The sequence below is a fragment of the Anguilla anguilla genome, chromosome 10 (assembly GCF_013347855.1).
Source record: "Anguilla anguilla isolate fAngAng1 chromosome 10, fAngAng1.pri, whole genome shotgun sequence".
Lineage (NCBI taxonomy): Eukaryota > Metazoa > Chordata > Actinopteri > Anguilliformes > Anguillidae > Anguilla > Anguilla anguilla.
The window spans coordinates 1404310-1428670 of NC_049210.1; the positions used below are offsets into that span (position 1 = coordinate 1404310).

General features: G+C 55.6%; 1 protein-coding gene across 2 annotated transcripts in view; it reads left to right on the forward strand.

Moving 5' to 3' along the window:
• LOC118206213 (probable E3 ubiquitin-protein ligase HECTD4) overlaps window positions 1–24361 on the forward strand; it is a 52295-nt gene that overhangs the window by 12134 nt on the left and 15800 nt on the right. The window contains exons 6-50 of one of the 2 annotated variants that reach the window (XM_035378567.1): window positions 832–940; window positions 1273–1411; window positions 1730–1900; window positions 2172–2364; window positions 2649–2810; window positions 3117–3230; window positions 3641–3781; window positions 4793–5028; window positions 5321–5463; window positions 5655–5725; window positions 5893–5998; window positions 6364–6484; window positions 7280–7408; window positions 8012–8136; window positions 9280–9433; window positions 9559–9662; window positions 9891–10095; window positions 10576–10695; window positions 10781–10885; window positions 11218–11381; window positions 11890–12138; window positions 13433–13625; window positions 14015–14119; window positions 14266–14354; window positions 14501–14664; window positions 15138–15273; window positions 15503–15647; window positions 16101–16267; window positions 16729–16875; window positions 17446–17630; window positions 17822–17975; window positions 18395–18687; window positions 19029–19218; window positions 19311–19392; window positions 19658–19860; window positions 20288–20423; window positions 20712–20894; window positions 21234–21398; window positions 21813–21982; window positions 22181–22296; window positions 22523–22626; window positions 22890–23051; window positions 23295–23443; window positions 23675–23754; window positions 24038–24201. In XM_035378567.1, the coding sequence (XP_035234458.1) occupies window positions 832–940; window positions 1273–1411; window positions 1730–1900; window positions 2172–2364; window positions 2649–2810; window positions 3117–3230; window positions 3641–3781; window positions 4793–5028; window positions 5321–5463; window positions 5655–5725; window positions 5893–5998; window positions 6364–6484; window positions 7280–7408; window positions 8012–8136; window positions 9280–9433; window positions 9559–9662; window positions 9891–10095; window positions 10576–10695; window positions 10781–10885; window positions 11218–11381; window positions 11890–12138; window positions 13433–13625; window positions 14015–14119; window positions 14266–14354; window positions 14501–14664; window positions 15138–15273; window positions 15503–15647; window positions 16101–16267; window positions 16729–16875; window positions 17446–17630; window positions 17822–17975; window positions 18395–18687; window positions 19029–19218; window positions 19311–19392; window positions 19658–19860; window positions 20288–20423; window positions 20712–20894; window positions 21234–21398; window positions 21813–21982; window positions 22181–22296; window positions 22523–22626; window positions 22890–23051; window positions 23295–23443; window positions 23675–23754; window positions 24038–24201 (6743 nt within the window). The remainder of the gene's footprint in view (window positions 1–831; window positions 941–1272; window positions 1412–1729; window positions 1901–2171; window positions 2365–2648; window positions 2811–3116; window positions 3231–3640; window positions 3782–4792; window positions 5029–5320; window positions 5464–5654; window positions 5726–5892; window positions 5999–6363; window positions 6485–7279; window positions 7409–8011; window positions 8137–9279; window positions 9434–9558; window positions 9663–9890; window positions 10096–10575; window positions 10696–10780; window positions 10886–11217; window positions 11382–11889; window positions 12139–13432; window positions 13626–14014; window positions 14120–14265; window positions 14355–14500; window positions 14665–15137; window positions 15274–15502; window positions 15648–16100; window positions 16268–16728; window positions 16876–17445; window positions 17631–17821; window positions 17976–18394; window positions 18688–19028; window positions 19219–19310; window positions 19393–19657; window positions 19861–20287; window positions 20424–20711; window positions 20895–21233; window positions 21399–21812; window positions 21983–22180; window positions 22297–22522; window positions 22627–22889; window positions 23052–23294; window positions 23444–23674; window positions 23755–24037; window positions 24202–24361) is intronic. The other variant, XM_035378568.1, reaches the window with a different exon arrangement.

Consider the following 24361-nt stretch of genomic DNA (forward strand, 5'->3'; position numbering starts at 1 on the left):
TTCAGTGTGTGCGTATAGAGTGTGTGTGTGTGTGTTTGTGTTGGGTGAGTCAGCCTTTCAGTGGAAAAGGATGAGATCAGGTCTATATGCAGTGTTACGGGGGGGGGGTGGGGGAGTTCTCTCCTGGCCCTTTTCTTCACTCGGTCCTTGTTTCAGCTCACTGAAAGGCTCTTACCCACAAACCCGAGGTCTGGAGATGAAAGGGTTAAACCTCCCGTGCTGGGCGGGGCTTGTCCCGAGGCTCCTGCTGTGATTGGCAGCGGCGTTGCCCGGCGATCTCTCAGTCGTTAGTGTCACCTTGGCAGGGCCCGGAGATGAGAGGACAGATCGAGCCCCTCTGCAGGGCAACCTGAGCCGAGGAGGCCGCATTCAGAGCCAGCCAATCACAAGGGCCCGCCTCGTCCACCGTGCTCTTTGATTGGCTGACGCTCAAGGGCAGCCGGTGAAGCATGCGCCACTGTCCAATCCAGCCCATCCATTTAGGGACACAGTCTGTTAAATCCGTGATTGTTCAACCAATCGAGAAATGATGGGATATTCCATCCAGTGCCATTAATGCCTGAAAACTCGAGCAGAAGCATGGGTTTTTCAGTGCCGTATTTGAGAGCAGCGGTTTGGGGATGATCCGCGGGTTAGGGGAACTTGCGCCCTCTGCAGGTGGGTCTCTGTAACGGCTCTGTGGCAGTGCTGTGTTGAGGCTCAGTGTAATTAATGTAATTTCGGTAATGAAGGGGCTGTGGGAGGAGGCGGGGCTGCAGTTAAGAAGCTGTCGACGGCGAAAGGAAGCGGTGTTTGATCTGCGCCCTCTCCCCCCCCCCCCTCCCCTCACAGACGCTGACCTGGGGCGCTGCCTGGCGACGGACGGGCTCTATCTCTACACCACCAACTCCTTTGGGAAGGGGGTCAGCAAGCTGGGCTCCGGGCTGCACGGGACTCTGCGGTAATACGATACAGCCTCGCTGGAGCTCTAAAAATACTCCCCCCCCCCGCACCCCCCACCCCCCCTCACTCCTCCAGTCCTCCCCCTGGGGTACAGAGCACCGCCGCTCTGCTGAGGAGGAGGAGGAGGAAGAGGGAGGTCTGGAAATGTGCCCAAACAGTCTGTGTGTGCTTCACTGACTGCCATGCTCAATTGTATTGTATGTTTAACATTGATAAAATTGGTGAAATAATGTTAATTGTTCGTGTGTGTGTGTGTTTGTGTGTGTGTGCGCGTGTGTGTGTGTGTGTGTGTACATGTGTGTATATCTCTACATCTCTCTCTTTCTCCAGCGGCTTTGTGTACTGTCGGAATGAGGAGCTGGAGGCTGGCTGGGTGGTGTTCAGCAGCGGGCGGCTCCTCCACCGGCCCGCCTCCTTCGACACCAAACCCCATCAGCTGTGCCAAGTCATCGACCCCTTCACCCTGCAGGTGTGCCCCCCGACCGGTGACCCTAACCCCCACCCATCACACCCCCAAACCCAAACGCTGAGCCCCCTACCCCTAACACACCCCCAAACCCAACCGCTGAGCCCCCTACCCCCCCAAACCCAACCGCTGACCGCTCTGCACCTCAGACTCAGAGTTGTGGATTTCCGTTGGCTGAATCCAGGCTGGTGTAGATCATGCCCTGGTGGCGTATCTGAGTTCTGTGTGTATGTGTAAGTGGCTGTATCCATGGTATTGGCTGTGAAGGTGGAGAAGCGCTGTTTGTCATTGGCCCTCACCGTGGCGATGGGTGTGTCGCAGGTGTGTCAGATCGTGCCCATGCCCGCCCACCACTTCCCCGTGGGCAGCAGCCTGACCACGCTGCACCTGTGCTCCGACGGGTCCTACCTGTACTGGGTGTGGTCCCCGGCCAGCCTTAACGAGAAGACCCAGAAGGGCCACTCCGTCTTCATGGACGTCTTCACGCTAACGGTGAGCCCGACGCTCCCCGCTGCTGGCTGTGGGTTTGTTTATGATGGTGATTTGGTTTTTTGAGTTAGCATTTATTTGTGAGTCAAAGTTGAGGAGAAATCCAGGTCTTTTTAAAAGGAATAAGAAATAGAATATGAGCACTGTAGGGAATGCTGGGAGATGTAGTTCTGAAATGTGCTGCGGCAAATTAAGTGTAACTTGGCTTCCCACACAGAAAAGTGTCGTTAAGTATAGGGAATGCTGGGTAATGTAGTTCTGAATCCCCCGACAGACTCAGACGGGCCTGTGCGTGGCCGAGGTCCTGCAGGAGAGGGTGATCCTGACGCGGAAGGAGGGCGAGTCGTCCAAGTGTCTGAACGACCTGCTGCTGAGCCGGATGTCCCGCTTCCGAGCGTCGCACTCGGCCACGCTGGCCGCCCTCACGGGCTCCACCATCACCAACACCGTCAAGGAGGAGCAGTCCGGTACGCTCACCCCGCCCCACCCCGCCCCCCACCCTGTCCCGTCCCATCCCACCCCGCCTCGCGCCCCGTCCCCGTTTACTCTGTTTAAAGGACGATTCCTCTCTTTCATATTTTGCTGGGGGTTGTGTTTCTCGTGGGTGGGTTCGGGGTGGGATTTCCCCCATATATGTCTCCCCTTGGCCTGCCTTATGACCCTGAGTGAGCAGCGTTTGTCCCCTGTGAAAAATGAAGACACAGTTTGAGTGAGACCGCTGGGCTGTGTTAAGGCCTCTCTCCCCCTGCAGCGGTGAACACCAGCTGCGGGCTCTCCCTGAAGACGCTGCGGAAGACGCCCATGTACGTGTGCGGGACGTACCTGGTGATGCTGGCATCGCCCCCGGGGGTGTCGGGCAGCTCCGCCACGCGCTCCCTGTTCGGGGGCACCAGCGGCCTGTCCTCCCTGAAAAGTACGAGCCAGCGTTACGCGCTTTTATTTTGTTTTTCAGCTCCCCGCCGTTTAGTTTAACCCGCTTTTATTCTGCTTTTCTCCGCTGTTTAATTTGACTGGAATTTATTTGCCTTCTTGTCTTTCCCCTGAGAGAAACCCAAATCCATGCACTATTATTTGCAAACTTTATTTGCCTTCTTTAGAATGAAACTGTTCTGTTTTTGTGACCCAGCCCTGTTTTTGACCATTCCTCCTTTCTCTTTTTTATCCCTTCCTGCTTGCCCTCTCTCCCTCTCTCCCCCCCTCTCTCTCTCTCTCTCCCCAGTCCTGGCTTCCAGTCTGGTGTTTAGCCTGGCCGACGGGCAGTTCAGTAGCCGTGCCGACCTCATCGACGCCCCAGGCAGCTCGCTGGGTCGAGGGGCGCAGGTGTCTGGGTTGGGTAGGTAATCCTGTGTGCTGGGTTGGGTAGGTAATCCTGTGTGCTGGGTCGAGGGGCGCAGGTGTCTGGGTTGGGTAGGTAATCCTGTGTGCTGGGTTGAGGGGTGCAAGTGTCTGGGTTGGGTAGGTAATCCTGTGCGCTGGGTTGGGTAGGTAATCCTGTGTGCTGGGTCGCTGGGTCAGAGGGTGCAGGTGTGAGGGTTGGGTAGGTAATCATGTTGGCTGGGTCGCAAGGTGCATGGGTGAGGGTTGGGTAGGTCATCCTGTGCGCTGGGTTGGGTAGGTAATCCTGTGTGCTGGGTTGCTGGGTCAGAGGGTGCAGGTGTGAGGGTTGGGTAGGTAATCATGTTGGCTGGGTCGCAAGGTGCAGGTGTGAGGGTTGGGTAGGTCTGAAATTGCCATTCTCTGTAGGGGCCTGCTACGACTCCCTGAACAACCTGATCTGGACCTGCTCCAGCGACTACATGGACCAGTGGTGTAACCCTGGCAACCAGGCCTTCCACCACGTGTGCCACAGGCTGGGGGTCAGCCACATCATCAAAGAGCCCAAAGGTGAGAGGTCAAAGGGGCGTGGCCTCTGCCATTCTGCCAATCGGTGAATCCCCACATTAAGGGGAATTTAAGTGGGTAGTGAGTAGCTGGTATTGCCCTTCTTCAGTGCTGGTTAGTGTTTGGGTGGCGAACGCTTGCTCCGGTCTTGTGGCGTTCCCCCCTGGCCCTGGAGAACAGGGTCTGCTGGTTTTCACTGTTATTCAGCCCTGCATTTGCCAGTTAAATCAGCCGATCACACAGTTAAATCAGCTCGGCTGCTTTCCTGGGTCTGTGCTGGCTGCTGAATTCAAGGTGAAAACCAGCCGAGGAGCAGCAGACCCTGCGCCTCTCCAAGGGCGAGGGTGTACACCGCTGCTCTGGTCCTGTACAGTTTAACCATAGTTAAAATCGTAGCCTATACAAACGCTTTGTACAGGATAACAGTGCTCAGTTATAAGTAAGGACAGTTTGAATTTGCTTGCTTTTCTTTGGGCACAAGCAGTCAGTACATGACTCTGTCAGTCACTACATTAGAGCCCATTACTGGCACTAGGCCGCAGTTCCTATCCTGAGCGACTCACAGTCACCTCATTTATATGGAGCATTTCATGCATTTCAGCTCCAAGTGCTTAACGTGGGAGGGAATGTAAGGAGTAAGATTGAAAACCGATAAATCCATGCAAACGAGGTCTTTACCTCAAACAATCAACACAATTTAAAAATGGTTAATTGTTAATTCACCAGCGGAATGGCTAGACTGAAAACTTTTCAATTTTATGAACATTTTTTGTCTGGTTTCATTCATCTGTGAGACTGTTCCAATGTCTAGTTAACTTTTGAAAAGGTGCAGTGGGTTTTAGTGCGGGTCCTTATTCCACCATGTAAATACAAAGCAGGCTAATATGTTCTGTTCTGTATTTTCAAACTTTTCTCATACTCATTTATTCTACTGTTCTATGTTAACTGGATTATTATATTTTTATGAGGCTGTAAATCATGAATATCATTTTCTTGCTCCCGTAACGCCCGCAGAAGAGACGGTGGCGACGGGCGAGGTGATAAACCAGCTGCTGCACCACGTGGGCGCCATGTGCATCCACCAGCTCAACGTGCTAGCTGCTAGCAGCAGCAGCCTGCCCGTGGGCGCCTTCCTGGGGAAGCAGCACCCCATCGAGGCCCAGCACTTCAGCAGCATCTGCGACATCATGGAGAAGGCCATGGTCAACGGGGACACCTGCATCATCCGCTGCATTCTGGTGGTGTTCCAGGTGAGCGCCGGTCCCCTAGTCCTGGCGTCCTGTCTTTAGCACGTTAGCATTCTGTGTTTAGCACGTTAGCGTTATGCATTTAGCACGTTAGCGTTATGTGTTTAGCACGTTAGCGTTATGTGTTTAGCATGTTAGCATTCTGTGTTTAGCTTAAGTCTCTGTGTTTGGCATCCTTTCTTCACCTTTAGTGTGTCACGTTTGGTACTGACATTCTGTGCTTAGCACCCTGTGTTTAGTGCCCTGTGAACAGATTCTGAGGGGTGACTGTTCTCCTCTACCCCTCCGTGCTCAGGTGGTGTTCAGGTTCTTTAACCCGCAGTCGGAGCAGAACCGGGAGAGCGTGCGGAGGTCCGGCCTGCTGCTCTGGCAGCTGCTCATGGCCCCCGTGGATCAGATAGGAGCTGAGATCCAGGGGGAGGTGTGCCTGGCTATCAGGTACCGCAGCAGGCTAACACACACACACACACACACACATTCACACGCAAACATGCACGCGCACACTTACGCACACAAGCACACACACACACACACACACACATATTCACACGCATACATGCACGTGCACACTTACGAACACAAGCACACACGCACAATTTAGAACATTGTTTTTCTATTTTCTGTTGAAGCTCGGGCTTGAACATCTTGTATCAGGGAGAGACTGAGCTGAACAACCTGTTAAAGCTGGTTCTGACCGAAGGTGAGCTGCTCAGCAACACCAACAGCCAATCAGTGCTCTGAAAATGAGGCCTGTCACAGTTTGGTGTTTAAATGCCTGATCAGAACATAATCTGAGCAGGGCCTGATCAGTGCCTCCTGGTGAATTGTGGGTAGTGTAGTTTCTGAGTAAAGTGCATGCGTTTCCAGGAGACCGGAACAGCGGGTTGTCCCAGCTCCGCGACGTTATCCTCACCAACCTGGCCGACCAGCTGCAGAAGAACCGTTTCGGGAGTGAGGATGACGACCATTACAGGTAAGGGCTGTCACCTGGTTTTCCTGTTTTCCTCTGCCATATCTGTCTTTCTAACACTTCTATCTTTCCCCGTTTCATTTCGGTTTATTTGCCTAATGGCATAAGAGGTTTTAATATGAAGTTGTGAATATTGTGCACTACTAATCAGTGGAACGGCAATGAGAATAGCGATAAAAAAACAAAACTGAGTTTCCTTCATCGTCTGTGGCAGAGTGGAAATACTGGCCCATCGTTTCGCCATTTTGGCTCCACGTCATGTGACCAGGCTTGCGGCGGTCTCTTTGCATTGCAGTGTGTTTCTGCGGCTGCTTGATTGATGTCTGTCTCTCGCTCTGCTCTTTCCTGACCTTGTGCGCCCCCTGCAGGCTCAGTGATGAACTGCTGCACTGCATTCTGAAGACGGTGGTGCGCGAGTCTTGCCTGCTCATCACCAAGTGTCAGACCGTCTCCAAGGACGACTTCCAAAAGCTGCTCTCCACCGTGCCGGTGCGTGAGCTGCTCTCTCCCGCTCCGTGCTGTTCACTGTTGCCAGGGTGACCCGCTCGGTGCTGTTCACTGTTGCCAGGGTGACCCGCTCGATGCTGTTCACTGTTGCCAGGGTGACCAGCTCTGTGTGTTCAGCGTCAGGTCCGCTCTGTGCTGTACCAGTATCAGTATTGTTGGCGTCCTGTGGTCCCTTAACTTACTCCGTAATGTTTTATGTCAGTTTATTTTCGTCACTTCTGGAAAATGGCCATAATGTTGTTATAAATATCGGTCAATCAGAGTAATTTAATTTCAGTTCGCTGTAACGAAACGGACTCCTACTCCAGCTACGTCTGTTCAGAAGTCAGATTGCAAGTCAAAATTTGTGAATTAAGCCAGCGAACAGAGTTTTTTGGGCTTGCTTGCGACTGAGTCCATGGTCCGCTGGTCCAGGTTGTGTGTTTGATTGACACATCCTGCGAGCGTCCAGCCCTAGCCTGCTTCCCTTAGTCACAGACCCAAGGTGACCTTGAACATCCGTCCCATCTGAGTGTTGAGTGCTGGCATTGATTTTCTGCAGAGTGCTGGCTCATTGGGTTTGTGTGAGTAAGGACACACAGGAAGAGCTCTCGTACGCATCACGGGTATAACTCTGACAGACCTGTCTCTCAGACCTGCTTCAGATGCTTGGAAACGTGTTATCCCTTTTACACCAGAAGTACCAGCAGGTTTCTGATGCATTTCACCCAGTTGTGTTATCCCTTCTCCCACCCCACCCCGCCTTGTTTCGCCCCGCCCCCCGCCCCGCCCGTGCAGGTGGCCTCGCCCAGCCTCCGCTACCTCATGGCCGTTCAGAACCACCTGCTCAGCAACACGGTTCTGATCCGGCCCGACGACGGCGACGACAGCGACAGCTCCCTGCAAGGGGAAACAATGAAGGTACAGGTAAACATCCCCTTTAAGTTCCCATTCTGCCTTCTTGCCTCCCCTTTAATTACCCCCCGCCTTCCCTTTAATTACCCCCCGCATCCCCCCCCGAGAGCGGGCTGCAGCAGTGGCTTCTGGGAGCTCTGCGCTGTAGCTGAGTGAAGAGACTTCTCAGAAGCTTTCTTTTGCGTGTCTGTTTGTGTTTTCTCTGATCTCCTGCTTTGTGATAAGAGCTGACTGTGACAGTAAAATTCCTGCAGTGAAGTTCCCTTGATGGTTTAACATCATCTCTGTTCAGCTGGGGAAAGTGTTTGCGGTTACAGAAGCGTGTGTGTGCTTCTGCCTTTGTGTGCGTGTGTGTGTGTGGGTGCGTGTGCATGTGTGTGTGTGCGTATGCGTGGGTGTGGGTGCGTGTGTGTGTGTGCGTGTGTGCGTGTGTGCGTGTGTGCGCGTGTGCGTGTGTGCGCGCGTGTGTGCGTGTGTGTGTATGCGTGTGTGCGTATGCGTGTGCGGGTGCGTGTGTGTGTGTGTGGGTGCGTGTGTGTATGCGTGTGTGCGTATGCGTGTGTGTGTGCGTATGCGTGTGTGTGGGTGCGTGTGTGTATACGTTTGCGTGTCCAGGAGCTGCAGACCAGCATCCTGTCTCTGGCTGCTAAGATCCTGGTGGGCTGTGACGAGGTTCTGGAGACCCTGCAGCAGGTCACCACCGCCCTCATCAACAGCGACATCGCCGATCGGGAGAACAGGTACCTGCCGCACGCCCTGGAGACACCTGTCACGCGTCGTCTTCGTCTCCCTCCCCCTCCTCCTCCTTCCCCCTCCCTCCTCCTGACTCCTCCAGGGGGAGAGAGCAAACGTAACGCTTCTGACTTTGACCAGACGACTCCTCCATTCTTTGAGCTGAATGTGGTTTGATAAGCTGTTCAAATGTGGCCTACATTTTAAGTCTCTCAGCTCTGGTCCAGGAGACCCACTCTGTTCAGTTTGGCTCGCTTAATCAGACCTGATTGACCTGTCAGTTGAATGCTATTATGGCTCAATGAATCAGGTCTAATTAAGCTTTGAGTTGAATACTGATTTGGCTTAATTAGAAAGATCTGATTGAGCTTTTGATTGAATAATTGATTTGTATTTAAATAGTCACCCTGATTGAATTCTGAAGTGAATGTTGATTTGGCTCAAATAAGCACGTCTGATTGAATACTTGATTGAATTGTTGTATGGATTTGACATTTTGACATTTGACTGTTATAATACCTGCAAAACAAATGTCTGCTTCTGTGTGTATTAAAATATGAGGGAGAACATGCTTCTTAACTTCACAGTTTAGCTCATGTAGTAATTAAAAAGAAAATTTGTGTTCAGTTTAATTATTATGATTAATTATGCATTCACTCATATGTTTGTACCTTTCTTGCTAATTAAGCTTGATTAATTGATACTGCTGCTTTGGACTGATTTAGCTGCCAGACATTAATAGATGTGCTCTCTATTTTTTGTTATATACAATCAAGGCAATCACAAGTCTTTCGGAAAGTAATCTCAAATTGCTAACCCTCAGGAGAAATCAGATCAGATCCAGATCAGTCCCCATTTAGCAGGGCAGTTAAGCGTGATTAATTTAAAAAAGCAATAGAATTGAAGACCCAGACACACAGAGACACACTGTGCCAGTCACACTGTGACTTGGGAAGGCTGGTGTGAGGGGGTTGGGCGGTACCCAAAGCCCTGTTTGAGTGACGAATAGCGACCCTGCGGAACGGCCTCCGTTTGACACTCTGCTGGGGTCTAAATCATTGGTTGAGTATTGTGATGTCACAGAGGCCTGCATCTCCTCTCTCCCTCTCCTGCCACTCCCCCGCCCCCCCCCCCTCCCCCCTCCCCTCCAGGTTGAAGGGTCTGGAGCAGGTAACCAAGGCGACCATGCTGGGCCACCTGCTGCCGGTGCTGCTGACCTCGCTGATGCACCCCAACCTGCAGACGCTGACGCTGGCTGACGTGCTCATGCCGCAGCTGGTGCAGCTGGTGCTCTACACCAGCCAGGTGGGGGCGCCACCCGCTTTAACCACCGCATTCAGTCGTGTTTCAAGCTTGGTTGATCATGGTGGACGATCGTCCCTGTAAATATGAAGGTGACGGTGTCCCTGTGCTCTGCTGTGTTCTCCCAGACTGCCTTGCTGCTGAAGACCCAGTCCCCGCTCTTCAGCGACGGGGCCGCCTTGGCCGGAGGATCCGCTGGCCAGAGGGGAAAGCTGCCCCCTGTGGATGACAGGTAGTACTGCAGCCCTGATTGAGTGGAGCTCACAGAGCCTCAACATGCAGAAAAACAGAAGTGAAATGTGACTGTAGAAGGTTAATAGAGAATAACCAGGGTAGACACACGGAGGGTGACACAGTACCAGCCTGTGTTAGCCTGCGCTTGGTGCAGTGCAGTAGGCCCCCACACGGGCAGGTCCGTGACCATGGTAACGCTGAGGGCCGTTTCCTGGGTTACCCCCAGCTTGCGGACCCTGGAGGAGAGGGAGGAGCCGGGGTTCCTGACGGGGCTGAAGATCCCCGCCCCCTGGGCCGCGGGGAAGACGGTGGAGACGGTGCACCCTGTGCGGGACAACTACAAGTTCAAAGAGACGGTGCACATCCCCGGGGCCCGCTGCCTGTACCTGCGCTTCGACCCCCGCTGCTCGTCCCAGTACGACTACGACAAGGTAGGCCCCGCCCCGCCCCGTCCCGCCCCGCCCCATCTGCCCCATCCTGCCCCTATTGCCCCTCCCACACTCACAGTATGACTCTTACAAGGTAGGCCCCGCCCCGCCCCGCCCCATCTGCCCCATCCTGCCCCTTTTGCCCCTCCCACACTCACAGTATGACTCTTACAAGGTAGGCCCCGCCCTGCCACCCCCGCACTCAGCCCTCCACTTGCAGTAGTGCGCCTGTATTTTCACTGAAGGCACTCGCACTGCTGCTGTCTGCAGTCCTGATTTACGCATTCAGCCTTGGGGCTGCAGATGGAGCATCGCTGCGCAGCTAAACCTGCCCCCCCCCCCCCCCCCCCCCGGCTGCTGGCAGCACAGTTAGACCCTCGTGCTGTAAAACCCCAGTGTAAATCACGCTCGGTGTGATGGAGGAGTGCGGTTCTGCTGACCGTGCTCCTGTGCGCTGAGAGCGTTGCGCTGCTGTCCCTGCAGCTGGTGATCTACGCCGGGCCCAACACCAACAGCCGCAAGGTGACGGAGTACGGCGGGAACACCCTGGGCTACGGCAGCCGCAGCGTGCTGGGGACCGGCTGGCCCAAAGACCTGGTCAAGGTGGGGACCCCCCCCGAGCAGCCGCACACACCCCCTCACCCCACCCCGCCTCACACGCAGTCTTACCCAGAGTCCTCTGCTTCAGGTGGAGGGCGACACCGTCACCTTCTCCTTCGAGATGCGGAGTGGGCGGGAGCACAACACACCGGACAAGGCCATGTGGGGCTTCTCCTGCACGGTCCGCGCCCAGGTAACCAGGATGCAGCCGGGTTCCGCACGGCGTCGGGGGGAGGTGGGGGGGATTGGGCCCGAGCGCTGAAAGCTGGTTGGGTGGAGTAGTCTGGCTGCGCTGCAGGGGTTTATGGGTAAAAGCAGAAAGGGAATGAACGCAGTGAGGTGTGTGTTTCTGGTCAGTCTGCACTGACTCTACCTCTTAATTGTTCTCTTCTTTGTCTGGATATTCCTCCTCTTTCTTGGTCTCTCTGCTCTACGATCCCCTTTTTCACTATTTTTTCTCCTTGTCATTCTTTATCCACGTCCTCTTCTTTCCAATCTCCCCCCCCCCCCCCCCCCCCCGTGCAGGAGTCCTCGGAGGACGTGTCGGGGGGGCTGCCGTTTCTGGCAGACCTGGCGCTGGGCCTGTCCGTTCTGGCCTGCTCCATGCTGCGCATCCTGTACCACGGCCCGGAGCTGACCCGCGAGGAGGAGGCCTGTCAGGACCTGCTCTGCTCCAAGCTGCTGCAGAGGTCAGCCCGCCCGACAACGCTAATGCTAACAGCGCTGTACTGCTAATGCTAACGGGGCTGTACTGCTCTCCCTGCTAGAAGCGCTAATGCTAGCAGCGCTGTACTGCTAATGCTAACGGTGCTGTACTGCTCTCCCTGTTAGAAGCGCTAATGCTAACTGCTAATGCTAACGGTGCTGTACTGTGCTCCCTGTTAGAAGCGCTAATGCTAACAGCGCTGTACTGCTAATGCTAACGGTGCTGTATTGTTCGCCCTGTTAGAGGTGCTAATGCTAGCGGTGCTGTATTGTTTGCCCTGTTAGAGGTGCTAATGCTAACGGTGCTGTATTGTTCGCCCTGTTAGAGGTGCTAATGCTAGCGGTGCTGTATTGTTCGCCCTGTTAGAGGTGCTAATGCTAACGGGGCTGTACTGCTCTCCCTGTTAGAGGTGCTAGCGCTAATGGTACTGTATTGTTCTCCCTGTTTGACATGCTAACGCTAACACTGCTGTACTGCTCTTTGTCTTATAGGTGCCAGTGGCAGGTGGAGGCTAACGGCGCCATCTCCCCCGCCCTGACGCCCAGCCCCTCCCCGCTGCCCCCCCTGACCATCGAGGAGGACCGGGAGTTCATCTACCCCACCGACGTGCTGATACCCCCACCGGGGCTGATGCCCGGGGCCTACTTCGACCTGCCGCGCATCCGCCTGCCCCCGGGAATCATGGGACGGCTGCGGGAGGTCTCGGGGAGGGCGCGGCCGCAGTTCCGGCCCAGCATCAAGTAAGAGCCCCGCCCACTTTCCGCCTCCTCGCTTAGCAACGGGCCGTACCTAACCCTGACCCCTGACCCCTAACCCTAACCCAACCTGGGTCAGATAATTATCACAAAAACACTTCAGTTACCAGCAAATCTTCCCGTAGATTACTGACAGTTTTTAAAAACAATTTTATTACACTAACAATCAGACGAAAAACATATTTCATATGTTTGTGCATTTTTATTTTTGTGTATGTTCCCGTAGAGATTCTGCTGGATTCAGCAAGAGTGATTTTAAACGTATACAGTATATTGCTCATCCTGTTGTCCAGTGTCCCAGTGACAGTATTTTTTGTCTGTCACGTTCGTACCTCAGACGGGGTCTTCCGCTCCCCTGCAGTTAATTAACGCGTCTCCATGGTAACCGCTTGTGTTTGACCCCGTGTGCCCTGTGCTGTCGCTCCGGAGAACAGGAAGAGAGGGAGAGTGACAAACGACAAGCTGGGGGTTAGAGAGCGAGGGAGAGTGATGCGTCCTGCCAGAAATAGAAGGTGGAGTGGCGTTTGGAGTGGCCTGTCTCTCCTTTGACCTGCCGGGTCAGGGCACTTCCGTGGGATGATAGTCTTTGAAATTTTGCCTCTGGAACATTGTGTGATATATGATATGCATTCCAACAATAATGCGGTAAATGCGGGGGAGATATCACTAGCATATTTGAGTGTGATTTCAGTTTTCATGAGTTTTTTTAATAGTTTTAACAGTTTAGCAGTTTTACCAGTTTCCTCAACAGTGTACACAAACTGCGGGACCCGATAGTCTTGAGTCTTCACTTCATTTTTACGTGTGAAAACTCTGCAGTCTGTGTGTAGGAGACGCAGCGGATATTCTTGGCTGGGCTGGTGTGTGTGAGGCGGGTTCTGCAGGCTGGGCGGGGCGGGGCTGGGAGTTTTCTCAGAGACCGAATCGCTTTGTTGAGCGTCTCTGTCGGAGAAGAACTGAACAGGATGCGGGAATAATGAAGGGGTCCCGAAAGTGAGGGAGTAAAGGGGGGGGGGGGGGGGGGACCCGGCTCGTTTGGGGCCTCGCGGGGCCTCGGGAAGCTCAGGTCGGGGTTCGGTTTTACGCCCCTGAGCGCAGGTTTCGCTGAGTCATCGCTCTCCGTTTGTTTAGATTTTTCCAGCGCTGAGTAAAGCACCCGCCGCTTTTATCCGCTTCCAAAAAAGAAACAAAAATCGATGAGCCTTCCTTTCCACACGGTGAAAGCTGTCTCCACCCTGTTTCACGCGGGTCGATGTGGGCTCTCCGGCGCCCCCTGCAGGGAGGTGATCCGGCCGGACGTGATGGAGGAGGTGATCGTGTCCTGCGTCATCAAGCACCTGGCGCTGGTGGACGCGCTGCAGTCGCTGGTCAACTTCCAGTACCGCGAGGAGCACGCCGAGGAGCACGACCTGCTCTGCAAGATCATGGCCGAGACCTTCAAGAAGATCAACGCCATGGAGCGCCAGCTGCAGGTAACCATGCCGACCCGGCGCAGCGATGCGCAGTCGCTGCTGTGAGGGAGCTCGATGGCATCGATCGCTCGGCTCATTCATTATTCAGGAAGGGGGTGGGCCTTACCCAGCGCAATACATGTAACCTCTGTGTGTGTGTGTGTGTGTGTGTGTGTGTGTGTGCGTGTGTGTGCGTGTGTGCGTGTGTGTGCGTGTGTGTGCGTGTGTGTGCGTGTGTGTGCGTGTGTGTGTGTGTGCGTGTGTGTGCGTGTGTGTGCGTGTGTGTGCGTGTGTGTGTGTGTGTGTGTGCGCGTGTGTGCGCGTGTGTGTGTGTGTGTGCGTGCGTGTGTGTGTGTGTGTGTGTGTGTGTGTGTGTGTGTGTGTGTGTGCGTGCGTGTGTGTGACTCCAGAGTGTGGCAGAGCTGGAGCAGAAGTGGCAGAATGAGGTTGAAGAGGCTCAGCAGGGAAAGCTGGAGAACAACAATCCCTTCTTCCATGATTACCACTTCTTTGAGGTGAGCATTTGGACCCTGTCCCCTACCCCCCCGGTCAACCCTGTTCCCCACCCCCCCTGGTCGCCCTGTCCCCCCCCTCTGCCTCTGGGCCTAATTCAGTAGCAAAGCACATGGGACTCAATTTCCCACAATTCCTGGTTTCCTAGAACAAAATGAAGGAGTTGGAGCTGCTCTGCTCCTTGAAGGAGGTGCCTTTGGACTGCAGCGATCTGGAAAACGTGGTGCTGGCTCTCAGGTGAGATGGAATGGATCCCCTCTGACTCCTCCTGGATAAATACTAAACTTTAATCACAGCTCGCTTATAGCAGAACGAGTTTGTCACTGCGTCGCCATGGCGACCAGGTGTGAGTGGCAGCTGAGCTCCTCCCGTTTCCCCCGCAGGGAGAAGTTCTTCCAGGAGGTGAACTCCCTGCAGCGCAGTGCTGCTCCTCTGGCCAAGACCAAGGCCCTGGTGAAGAGCCTGACCAACCGGACCGAGCTCCTGCTGCACGTCACCATCGCCCCCCACTGCAGGAGCCTGAGCAGCACGCCCACCGGCACGCCAGGTACCCCCCCCCCCTCACACCCCCACCGGCACGCCAGGTACCCCCCCACATACCCCCCCACATCCCCCCCACTGCAGGAGCCTGAGCAGCACGCCCACCGGCACGCCAGGTACCCCCCCACACACACCCCCACCGGCACGCCAGGTACCCCCCCCCCACACACCCCCCCACATCCCCCCCCACTGCAGGAGCCTGAGCAGCACGCCCACCGGCACTCCAGGTACCCCCCCACACCCCACACCCCCACCGGCGCACCAGGTACCCCCCCCCACCCCCCACTGCAGGAGTCTGGCCCACATAATTCTTCCTTCAGTCCTGACACTGAGAATCACTCTCACACTCGTAGCTCCTGAGCTCCTGGTCAGACCCAAATCCCTCAGTGAAGCCATTTCTGCAGACTGTGAGCAGGAACACGTTCGTGTTGGGGTTAGGGTGAGAATCGCTGGTTTAACCGCACCCTCTGTGGCTTCCAGCCTGCAAGTCTGTGTCCGACACCAAGACCATGACTCCCCCGGCCAAGCAGCCCGTCTTCCTGCGCAGCATGTCCGCGCCCTCTGACCTGGAAATGATCGCCAACCAGGACCTGGAGTTCACCCACGGCAACCAGAGGTCAGTCACCGTGACGACAAGGCCTAGTGCGCTCGTAACTGTATGAATGAGTGAATATAAGTAATTGGATGAGTTAATTTATGGATTGATGAATGGTGGATTGTGCATATATGGATGAATGAATGAGTACATGTATGGATGGATGGATGGATGAGTGCATGTATAGATGGGTGAAGGTTGTATTGTGAATTTGAATGTGACCCTCTCTGCCCCCCCCTCGCCCCCCCAGGAGGCGGCACCACCCCTCCAGCCACCGCAGCACCTCCTTCACGCTGCTGCAGTCTCTGGCCGTGGAGGACAGCCGGGACAAGCCCACCTACAGCGTGCTGCTGGGACAGCTGTTCGCTTTCATAGGGACCACGCCCGACCAGGCCGTAAGCCCCGCCTCCAGCTCACCTGGCCCCGCCCCAGCACTGCACGCCCCCAGCTGCCTGCCCATTGGCCACTGTCTGTGCACACAGCCCTTGTCATTGGCTCTGACCCTCACTCTTTCTGTGTTTTTAAAAGACACTAAAGGAACTATGAGGAAACAGTTAGCCCATAATAAGCCCATAATTACAGTTAGCCCATAATAAGTTTGTCCATCAAATTCTTCTCAGAGCCACCTGTGTGCAGGTGAAACGTTCTACCTTTGTGTTCTGGCTATGAAAACTTCACTTGTGTATTTTTTGTTTTCCTTTTGTCTCTTATTGTAATGTCTCATTAAGTGATGTTTATGTTGAATATGAAGAGTCAGATGTTCGACTGTGCATCTCTGGCTGTTAGATGCGGTTCTGTAGAGTTGCCTGTCCCAGAATGCACTGCAGCGCTGCCCCCTCCCCCTGCAGGTGTCGAGCAGCAGCTTCCTGGCGGCGGCGCAGACGCGCTGGAGGCGGGGCAGTGCGCGGAAGCAGGCGCTGGTGCACATGAGGGAGCTGCTCACCGCTGCCGTGCGAGTGGGCGGAGTCACGCACCTGGTGGGGCCCGTTACCATGGTGCTGCAGGGCGGGCCCAGGTACGACCTGTGTGCACACGCGCACTCACACACGCATGCATACGCACACACTCGCGCACACACACTCACACACACATGCATACGCACACACTCGCGCACACACGCTCACTCACACACAGATGCATACGCACACACACACTCACACGCGCACTCACACACACATGCATACGCACACACTCGCGCACACACACTCACACGTGCACACTCATGGACACAAACATGCACACACACGCATACACACACATACACACAAATGCATGCACACAGACACATACATTTAACAGTTATTGTGGTTCTGTTGATAATTCCTGTTACCCAGGTAACCGGTGGAGCTGTACGTAGGGTTGATTGTAGACCTTTCCTGGTAGTTCATCATGGTCTGAGAAACCAATCAAGTCAGAGGAGAGGCAGTATGTGGATGTGTGCTGATGCGTGTGGCATGCTGCGTGTGCGTGCGGCAGGATCGAGGAGCTGACGTGCGGGGGCATGGTGGAGCAGGTGCAGGAGGCTTTTGGGGAGACCATGACGTCGGTGGTGTCACTCTGTGCCCGGTACCCCATCGCCTGTGCCAACAGCATCGGCATGCTCTGCACCATCCCCTATACCAGGCAAGCCCCGCCCCCTCTGCACTCACACCCACCAATCACATTCACATCCCCTACACCAGGCAAGCCCCCGCCCCTCTGCGCTCACACCCACTAATCACATTCACATCCCCTATACCAGGCAAGCCCCCGCCCCTCTGCGCTCACACCCACTAATCACATTCACATCCCCTACACCAGGCAAGCCCCGCCCCTCTGCGCTCACACCCACCAATCACATTCACATCCCCTACACCAGGCAGGCCCCGCCCCTCTGCACTCACAACCGCCAATCACATTCACATCCCCTACACCAGGCAAGCCCCGCCCCCTCTCCTGTCACATACACCCGTCATATTTACATTTAGCCATATAGCCATTTAGCATAAGCTGCCCATTGTGCTACACTACCTTCCAATACTCTGCATTTAGCTGACTTGTGCCTATTCAGCAGATATTCTTATTCAGAGGGACTTAACAGATTCTTTTTACTCATTTTTAAAACACACAATCCATTTATATCGATTCAGCTAGGTTTATTTTACACTAGCGGTTCCCTAAGCCCCGCCCCCCCCCCCCTCCGCCTCCCCGCAGGAGTGAGGAGCAGTGTCTGGTGCGCAGTGGGCTGGTGCAGCTGATGGACCGGCTGTGCAGCCTGAGCAGCCAGCGCGACTGCAGCTCCAGCGAGAAGCAGACCAAGAAGCAGCGCGTGGCCACCATGGCCTGGGCCGCCTTCCAGGTGCTGGCCAACCGCTGCATCGAGTGGGAGAAGGTGGAAGGTACGGCCTGTTACCTGCCCGCACACCTGCGCTGGGCCCCGCCTTTCACCCCCCGGACACACACCTGAGCTTTACCTGCCTGCACATGTGTGTACCTGCAGGTCTCTCTCATGCAGGCTGGTGTGCAGTCACCTCTGACTTCACCTTTGTGACCTCACCTGTATGACCTCACCTGTGGCCACTTTCCCCAGGGGGCTCCACGGACGCAGTGCATTCTGGGCTGGCGCGGCAGGTGTCCAGCCTGCTGACCAATCACCTGGCTCGAGCCACGGAGTGCTGTGGGAACCAGGCGGCGGGAAACGACGCGCTGCAGGACGTGCTCAGCCTCCTCAACGACCTGTCCAGGTGAGCGGCCCGAGACATGCGCACCTGTATACACACACACTTATATACGCACCTGTGTACACACACACACACACACTCTTATATACACACCGGTATACACACGCACACACCTATACACATATACACACACACACACACAACACACACTTATATACGCACCTGTGTACACACACACCTGTACACACACACTTATATACGCACCTGTGTATACACATACACACACGTGTACACATATATACACACACACACACTCACACACAAAATGCTGGTGAATGGTGTCATTGTTCATAATTTCTGAAATCTCACTCGTATGTCCGTGTGTCCGTGTGTCTGCGTGTCCGTGTGTCTGTTTATTTCTGCGTGTCCGTGTGTCTGTTTATTTCTGCGTGTCCGCGTGTCCGTCCGCCCCCCTGCTGCAGGAGCCACATCGGCAAGGCCATCCTGAGCCAGCCGGCCTGCGTGTCCAAGCTGCTGTCGCTGCTCCTGGACCAGCGGCCGTCGCCCAAGCTGGTGCTGATCATCCTGCAGCTGTGCCGCGCGGCGCTGCCCCTGATGAGCGTGGAGGACTGCGGCAACGTGGCGCTGCCGCCCTGGAGCTACTCCATCCACGCGCTGGACGCCGAGCCGCGGGACTCCGCCTCCGACCCCGCAGACCCCGCCTCCCGCATCGCCGCCCTACTGCTCGCCAAGCTGGCCGACTACGTGGTGCCAGGTGGGGCGCGCGCGGGGTCGCCATGGCGACGCTGACGCTGGGGGTCTTTGGGGTGCATAGAGGGATGTGGGGGGGGTGAACTCTACTTGTGTAGTATCTTTTGTACATAGGACGCATCACAAAAGGACTTTACTAGTGTTTTTTTTTTTTTACTATTTTATTTTTTATAAACTAATATGACAATCTGACAGTGTAATAAAAGTTTTTGAAAAGTAATAAAATGTGTGGAACAAAATGTGAGACACAAAGAACATGGAATGAGAACAAAGTAAGATGAATAAGGTACTGATGGTTGTTACTGGGCTGGTTCCCATCGCCCCCCCTGCCCCCCCCCCCTCCAGGGTGCCAGACGCTCCTCTCCCCCAGCTCCTCAGAGCCGGACACCAGCCTGAGCCGCAGCAGCCCCAAGAGCTCGCTGAAGTCGGACAAGGACGCGGGGGAGGAGGGCGAGGCCGTGGACGGGAAGCTGTCCATCTTCATCCACAAGCGGGAGGACCAGTCGTCCCACGAGGTCCTGCAGCCGCTGCTCAGGTAAGGGCGTGCGTGAGCGCTTCTGCCCCGTCCGCCATTACGGCTCTGCGGTTTCCCTCACGCCTGTGCTGTCCTCCCCCGGGCGCCTGCAGCAGCTCGGAGGGCCGGCCCTTCCGCCTGGGCACCGGAGCCAACATGGAGAAGGTGGTGAAGATGGACCGAGACATGACCAAGGTCTGTACCTCACGGCCTGCTAATATTAACGTATATTAAAATATTGCTGTAGAAATAATGGTTTATAGGGGGAGGTTTCAATGCATGTGATCCCTGAATCAATAACTTGGTACTGAAGTCAGTGGTGAAGGTGACAGTGTGTTGGTGTTCGTGTTTCCCCTGATGGCCCTCTCTCTCTCTCTCTTCCTCTCTCTCCCTCTCTCTCTCCCTCTCTCTTCCTCTCTCTCTTTCTCTCTCCCCCCCTCTCTCTCTCCCCCCCCCTCAGAGCGGGAGTTGTGAGGTCATAACGGAGGAGGCGGTGGCGGCCCTGAGGAAGGCCACTAAGTGGGCGCAGTCGGGGCTGATCGTGAGCGTGGGGCCCCCCGTGGAGGCTCTGGCCCCGGAGAGCGCCGGGGGGGTCACCAGCGGCGACAAGAAGAAGACCGCCCAAACTGCCGTGTGCAGGGAGCGCAACTCCGACCTGGCCAGGTGAGAGAGAGAGAGAGAGCAGGCCCCGCCCACTTACACAGGCCCCGCCCAGGCACACAGGCCCCGCCCATGTACACAGGCCCCACCACCATGTAAGGCATCGCCGACATACAGGCCCCGCCCACTTACACAGGCCCCGCCCATGCACGCATGCCCCACCACCATGTAAGGCACCACCGACATACAGGCCCCGCCCACTTACACAGGCCCCGCCCATGCACGCATGCCCCACCACCATGTAAGGCACCGTCCACATGGTTTTGCGGGCGGTTCAGCGGGGGGGGTGGAGCTGAGGGGGGTTCAGCGGGGGGGTGGAGCTGACGGGGGGTTCAGCGGGGGGGTGGAGCTGACGGGGGTTCAGCGGGGGGGTCGAGCTGACGGGTGGTTTAGTGGGGGGGTCGAGCTGACGGGCGCTCCCTCCCCGCAGGTCCGACCCGGTCCGGCCCTTCATCAGCGGTCACGTGGCGAACAGCATGGCGGCCGAGGTCATCGCCCTGCTGCACAGCCTGCTCACCGCCCCCGAGTCCAACACCGCCCAGATCTGGACCTCCACAGCCGAGAAGGTGGGGCTGCTGGGGGGGTGGGGGGGCGGTCCTTATCTGCTGGGGTGGGAGGGATGGGAGTGTTTATGGCGTTTATGAAGGTGATTGTGATGTTTGTACTCAAGGTAGTGGTGATGTCATCATGATGTCACTAGCATAGACAGTGGTGCATGTAGCAGTGAATCAGTCCTAGTGACATCAGTGTGGATGATGATGATGATTTTGGTGATGACGGTAACTGTGTTGTAATCCTGATGACATCAGCCCAGGCGTCTCAGTGATGTAACCATGGTGATGCATTGCACCCAGGTGCTGTCGCGGGCGCTCATGTTCATCCCCCAGCTGGGGAAGTACGCGGAGAGCATCCTGGAGAACGGCAGCAGCAGCGGCAGGAAGCTGGCCAAGCTGCAAGCCATCGGCAGGCAGGCCGTGGCCGCGCTCTGCGCCCTGGGGGGCTTCAAGGAGACCATCAAAATCGGCTCTGAAGTCCAGGTAGGTCCCTCTCAAAACCGGCTCTGAAGCCCAGGTACGTCCCCCTCAAAACCAGCTCTGAAGCCCAGGTACGTCCCCATCAGAACCGGCTCTGAAGCCCAGGTAGGTCCCCCTCAAAACCGGCTCTGAAGCCCAGGTACGTCCCCCTCAAAACCGGCTCTGAAGCCCAGGTAGGTCCCCCTCAAAACCGGCTCTGAAGCCCAGGTAAAGCAGGTGGGATTATGGCTGTAAACACATTGCTTTATGCAGAGAGGTATGAGCCTGGAACACAAGCCTCGCTGCGTTTAGATGGACCGGGTGGACTCCTCACACCCCACCCCTGATTCCCCCCCCTCCCAGGTGTTGGGCAAAGGTGTGCTGGGCAGCGTGGGCGTGGTCATGTCCATCAACGAGCAGGAGGGCATCGCCACGGTGAAGTTCCCGTCCTGCGACTACCGGAAGACCTGCAAGGCCTCGGACGTCCTGACCATCCCCATCTCCCGCCTCTGCACCCCGCGCTCCGAGGTGCGTCCTGCCGTCCCCCCCCCCCCCGTCCCTCCCGCGAAAGAGATCGCAGTTTACGCGGTGATGGAGGACGCTCTCGTGTGTGAAGAGCTGGCCAGTTTTATGAGCGACTGTTTCCAGCCGAAAAAGATTTATATACGAATGAGAAGTTTTATCTCTGTCTGTGTGTGAGAGACAGAGAGAGAGAGAACATGCGTTTCATTTCAGCGATGCGAACAGCTATCAGTTTCAGTTCAGTGCAGTGAAACCGTATGATGCTATTGCTGCAGTGCTGTAGTAAGAGGTCGATGGGGCAGAAATAGAGCAGTAGTGTTTCTGGAATGTTCTCTGGCTATTGTAGCTTTAACACAAAGCCAGGCTGTAAGTTGAAAGCCTTACAGTGCCCCCCCTCTCCTGCCCACCCCCCCCCCCCAGGCCCTGCCTCTGTACAAGCTGTCCATCACTGAGAAGGTGGTGCAGGCGGTGCAGTCCATGCTGCTGCCACAAGAGGGCAGTCTCTCCATCCACACCTCCCTCCCCGCCTCCGGCGACGGCTCCAGCCCTGTCATGGCCGCCGTTCGCCTGCTGGCGGAGATCCGCACCAGGTGAGGCTCCCGCCGCGCTCACGGGCTCCCGCACATTTCAGACAGGTCTGTGTTTGTCCAGGTCGGTGTGTGTTACAGTATATTTGTTTTGCAGTGAGATATGATGTTTGAACCTGGTAAGCTACAGGCTGTGTGGATTGGCCAGCTCAGATGGATCTGGTGTTTGTGATAAAGTTGTGCGTTTGGCGCCCCCTACAGGGCCTGCCTGGTGATGGCCCAGCTCCTGGAGGACAGCTCCTTCTGTGAGGAGTTCATCCAGCAGTGCCCTGCTGCTGTGGAGGTGCTGAACCTGGTGGCCCAGGAGTGCAGCCCAGGTGAGCCTTACAGGGGGTCCACCTGCCCGACGCCACCCACAGCGTTCACAGAGCCTCGTATCCACGGTTACCAGACTGACAGATCACGCGTTAGTTTTTTTCCAGAGGGTGACATCTTTCACTGATAGGAATCCCTACCTGCTAACTGTTCTAACTGCCATTTCCATTGCCACTGCCAGCACCCGTATTCTGTCGGCGTAGCTGATTGGTTGTTGTTTTGGTGCAGGAGAGCGTTTGGGCGTGGTGGAGGCCCAGTGCGAGCGGGTGAGGATGCTGTACCGGGACTGTGCCCGCCCCCCTCCCCCACCCCTGCAGACGGACAGGAGACAGGTGGGTGTGGCCTCCAGCCCCTCCTGCAGCGGTGTAGTGTAGCGCAATGGTTAGGGAACTGGGCCTGAAACTCAAGGGTTGCAGGTTCGATTCCCAGGTGGGGTACTGCTGTTGTACCTTTGAGCAGCTGTGTAAATGGATTGAATGTAAAAGAATGTAAGCTGTGTCAGGCACTCAGGATGGAAGTGTCTACTAAAAGCTAAACGCCCCTCTCTGCCCCCTCCTCCCTGCCCCCCCTTCTCCACCCCCCCCTCCCCCCGCAGCCCAAGGAGATCACCTGGTGCCCGTCGCGGGTCTTCCCGCCGGTTCGCGCCTGCATGTTCTCCTCCCGCCTCACCTCTGTCACCTTCTTGGCCGACCCCAGCGCTGGGGGGGGGCTGCCCCGGGGCACCTTCATCTACGCCACCTCACCTGTGCCCATCCAGGTGAGCCTGCCAATGTAGAAATACACCACACTATAAAGATCATTTTTAAAAATTTGAATTTATGAGTAAACAGTAATACCCAACAATGTCTCTTAATGATAATAAAATTAATAATATTATTGTTATCTCTTAGTTTAAAATGTGAGCATTTAACTTTTTTATAAGCCATATACATACTATAAGCTTGGGAGTAGCCAATAGGAAGCCGCGCTCGCGTCACCTGATCCCGCTCCCTCCGCCCAGGCGCCGTCGTTTTACTGGGAGATGGAGATTGTGTCGTACGGCGACTCGGACGACGACAGCGGCCCCATCGTGTCCTTCGGCTTCGCCACCGAGGCGGAGAAGCGGGACGGGGCCTGGACCAATCCCGTGGGCACCTGTCTGTTCCACAAGTGAGCGCACCGATCTACCAATCACAGAGCTGAATTAACCAATCACAGAGCTTTAAGTCCTCTAACTGCCACACACCTCTTTGATAACAGCCAAGAAGCTAAGCGTGTTTGTTCAGTCTGTGAAAGACGTGAGGTGAAGTGTTTTCTTTGGGAGTGGTCGTTGTTTTTCCCTGCTACCTGTGTTGATTGACCTCTGACCCCTGACCCCTGACCTCTCCTCTCCCCCCTCAGTAACGGCCGGGCGGTGCACTATAACGGCTCCAGCCTGCTGCAGTGGAAGAGCGTCAGGCTGGACGTGGCTCTGCTTCCAGGTGCGGCGTTATACACACGCACACACACACACACACACACACACACTCTCACATGCAGGCACATACACACACACACACACACACACACACCTAACCCCATGCCTGAGAACCCTGTGGGGGGACTCATTCTCTTAATTTGGGAACCCCTGCAGTAAGTAATGAGGGTTAACAGATGCAGCGCTGAACTCCATTACCCATAAGCCCCGTGTTGGGAATGAATGTGACTGTATGACACCAGAACGCTGTTTAGCACTGGCTGAGTGACCTGTCTCTCTGTGCTCAGGTGACGTGGCTGGGATTGGCTGGGAGCGCTCGGAGGGCACGCCCCCTCCCCCAGGCCAGGCCTCTAAGGGGCGTGTCTACTTCACCTACTGCGGCCAGCGGCTCAGCCCCTTCCTGGAGGACGTGGCGGGGGGGATGTGGCCTCTGGTGCACATCCAGAAGAAGGTGCGAGTCTGTCAATCACTCAATCAGTCAGTCAATCAATCAGTCTGTCTGTCAGTCAATCATTCTGACAGTCCATCAGTTTGTCAATCAGTCACTCTCAAAATCAGTCAGTCAGCCTGTCACTGTGAAATTTTATTAGAAATATTTCTGGAAATGGTTT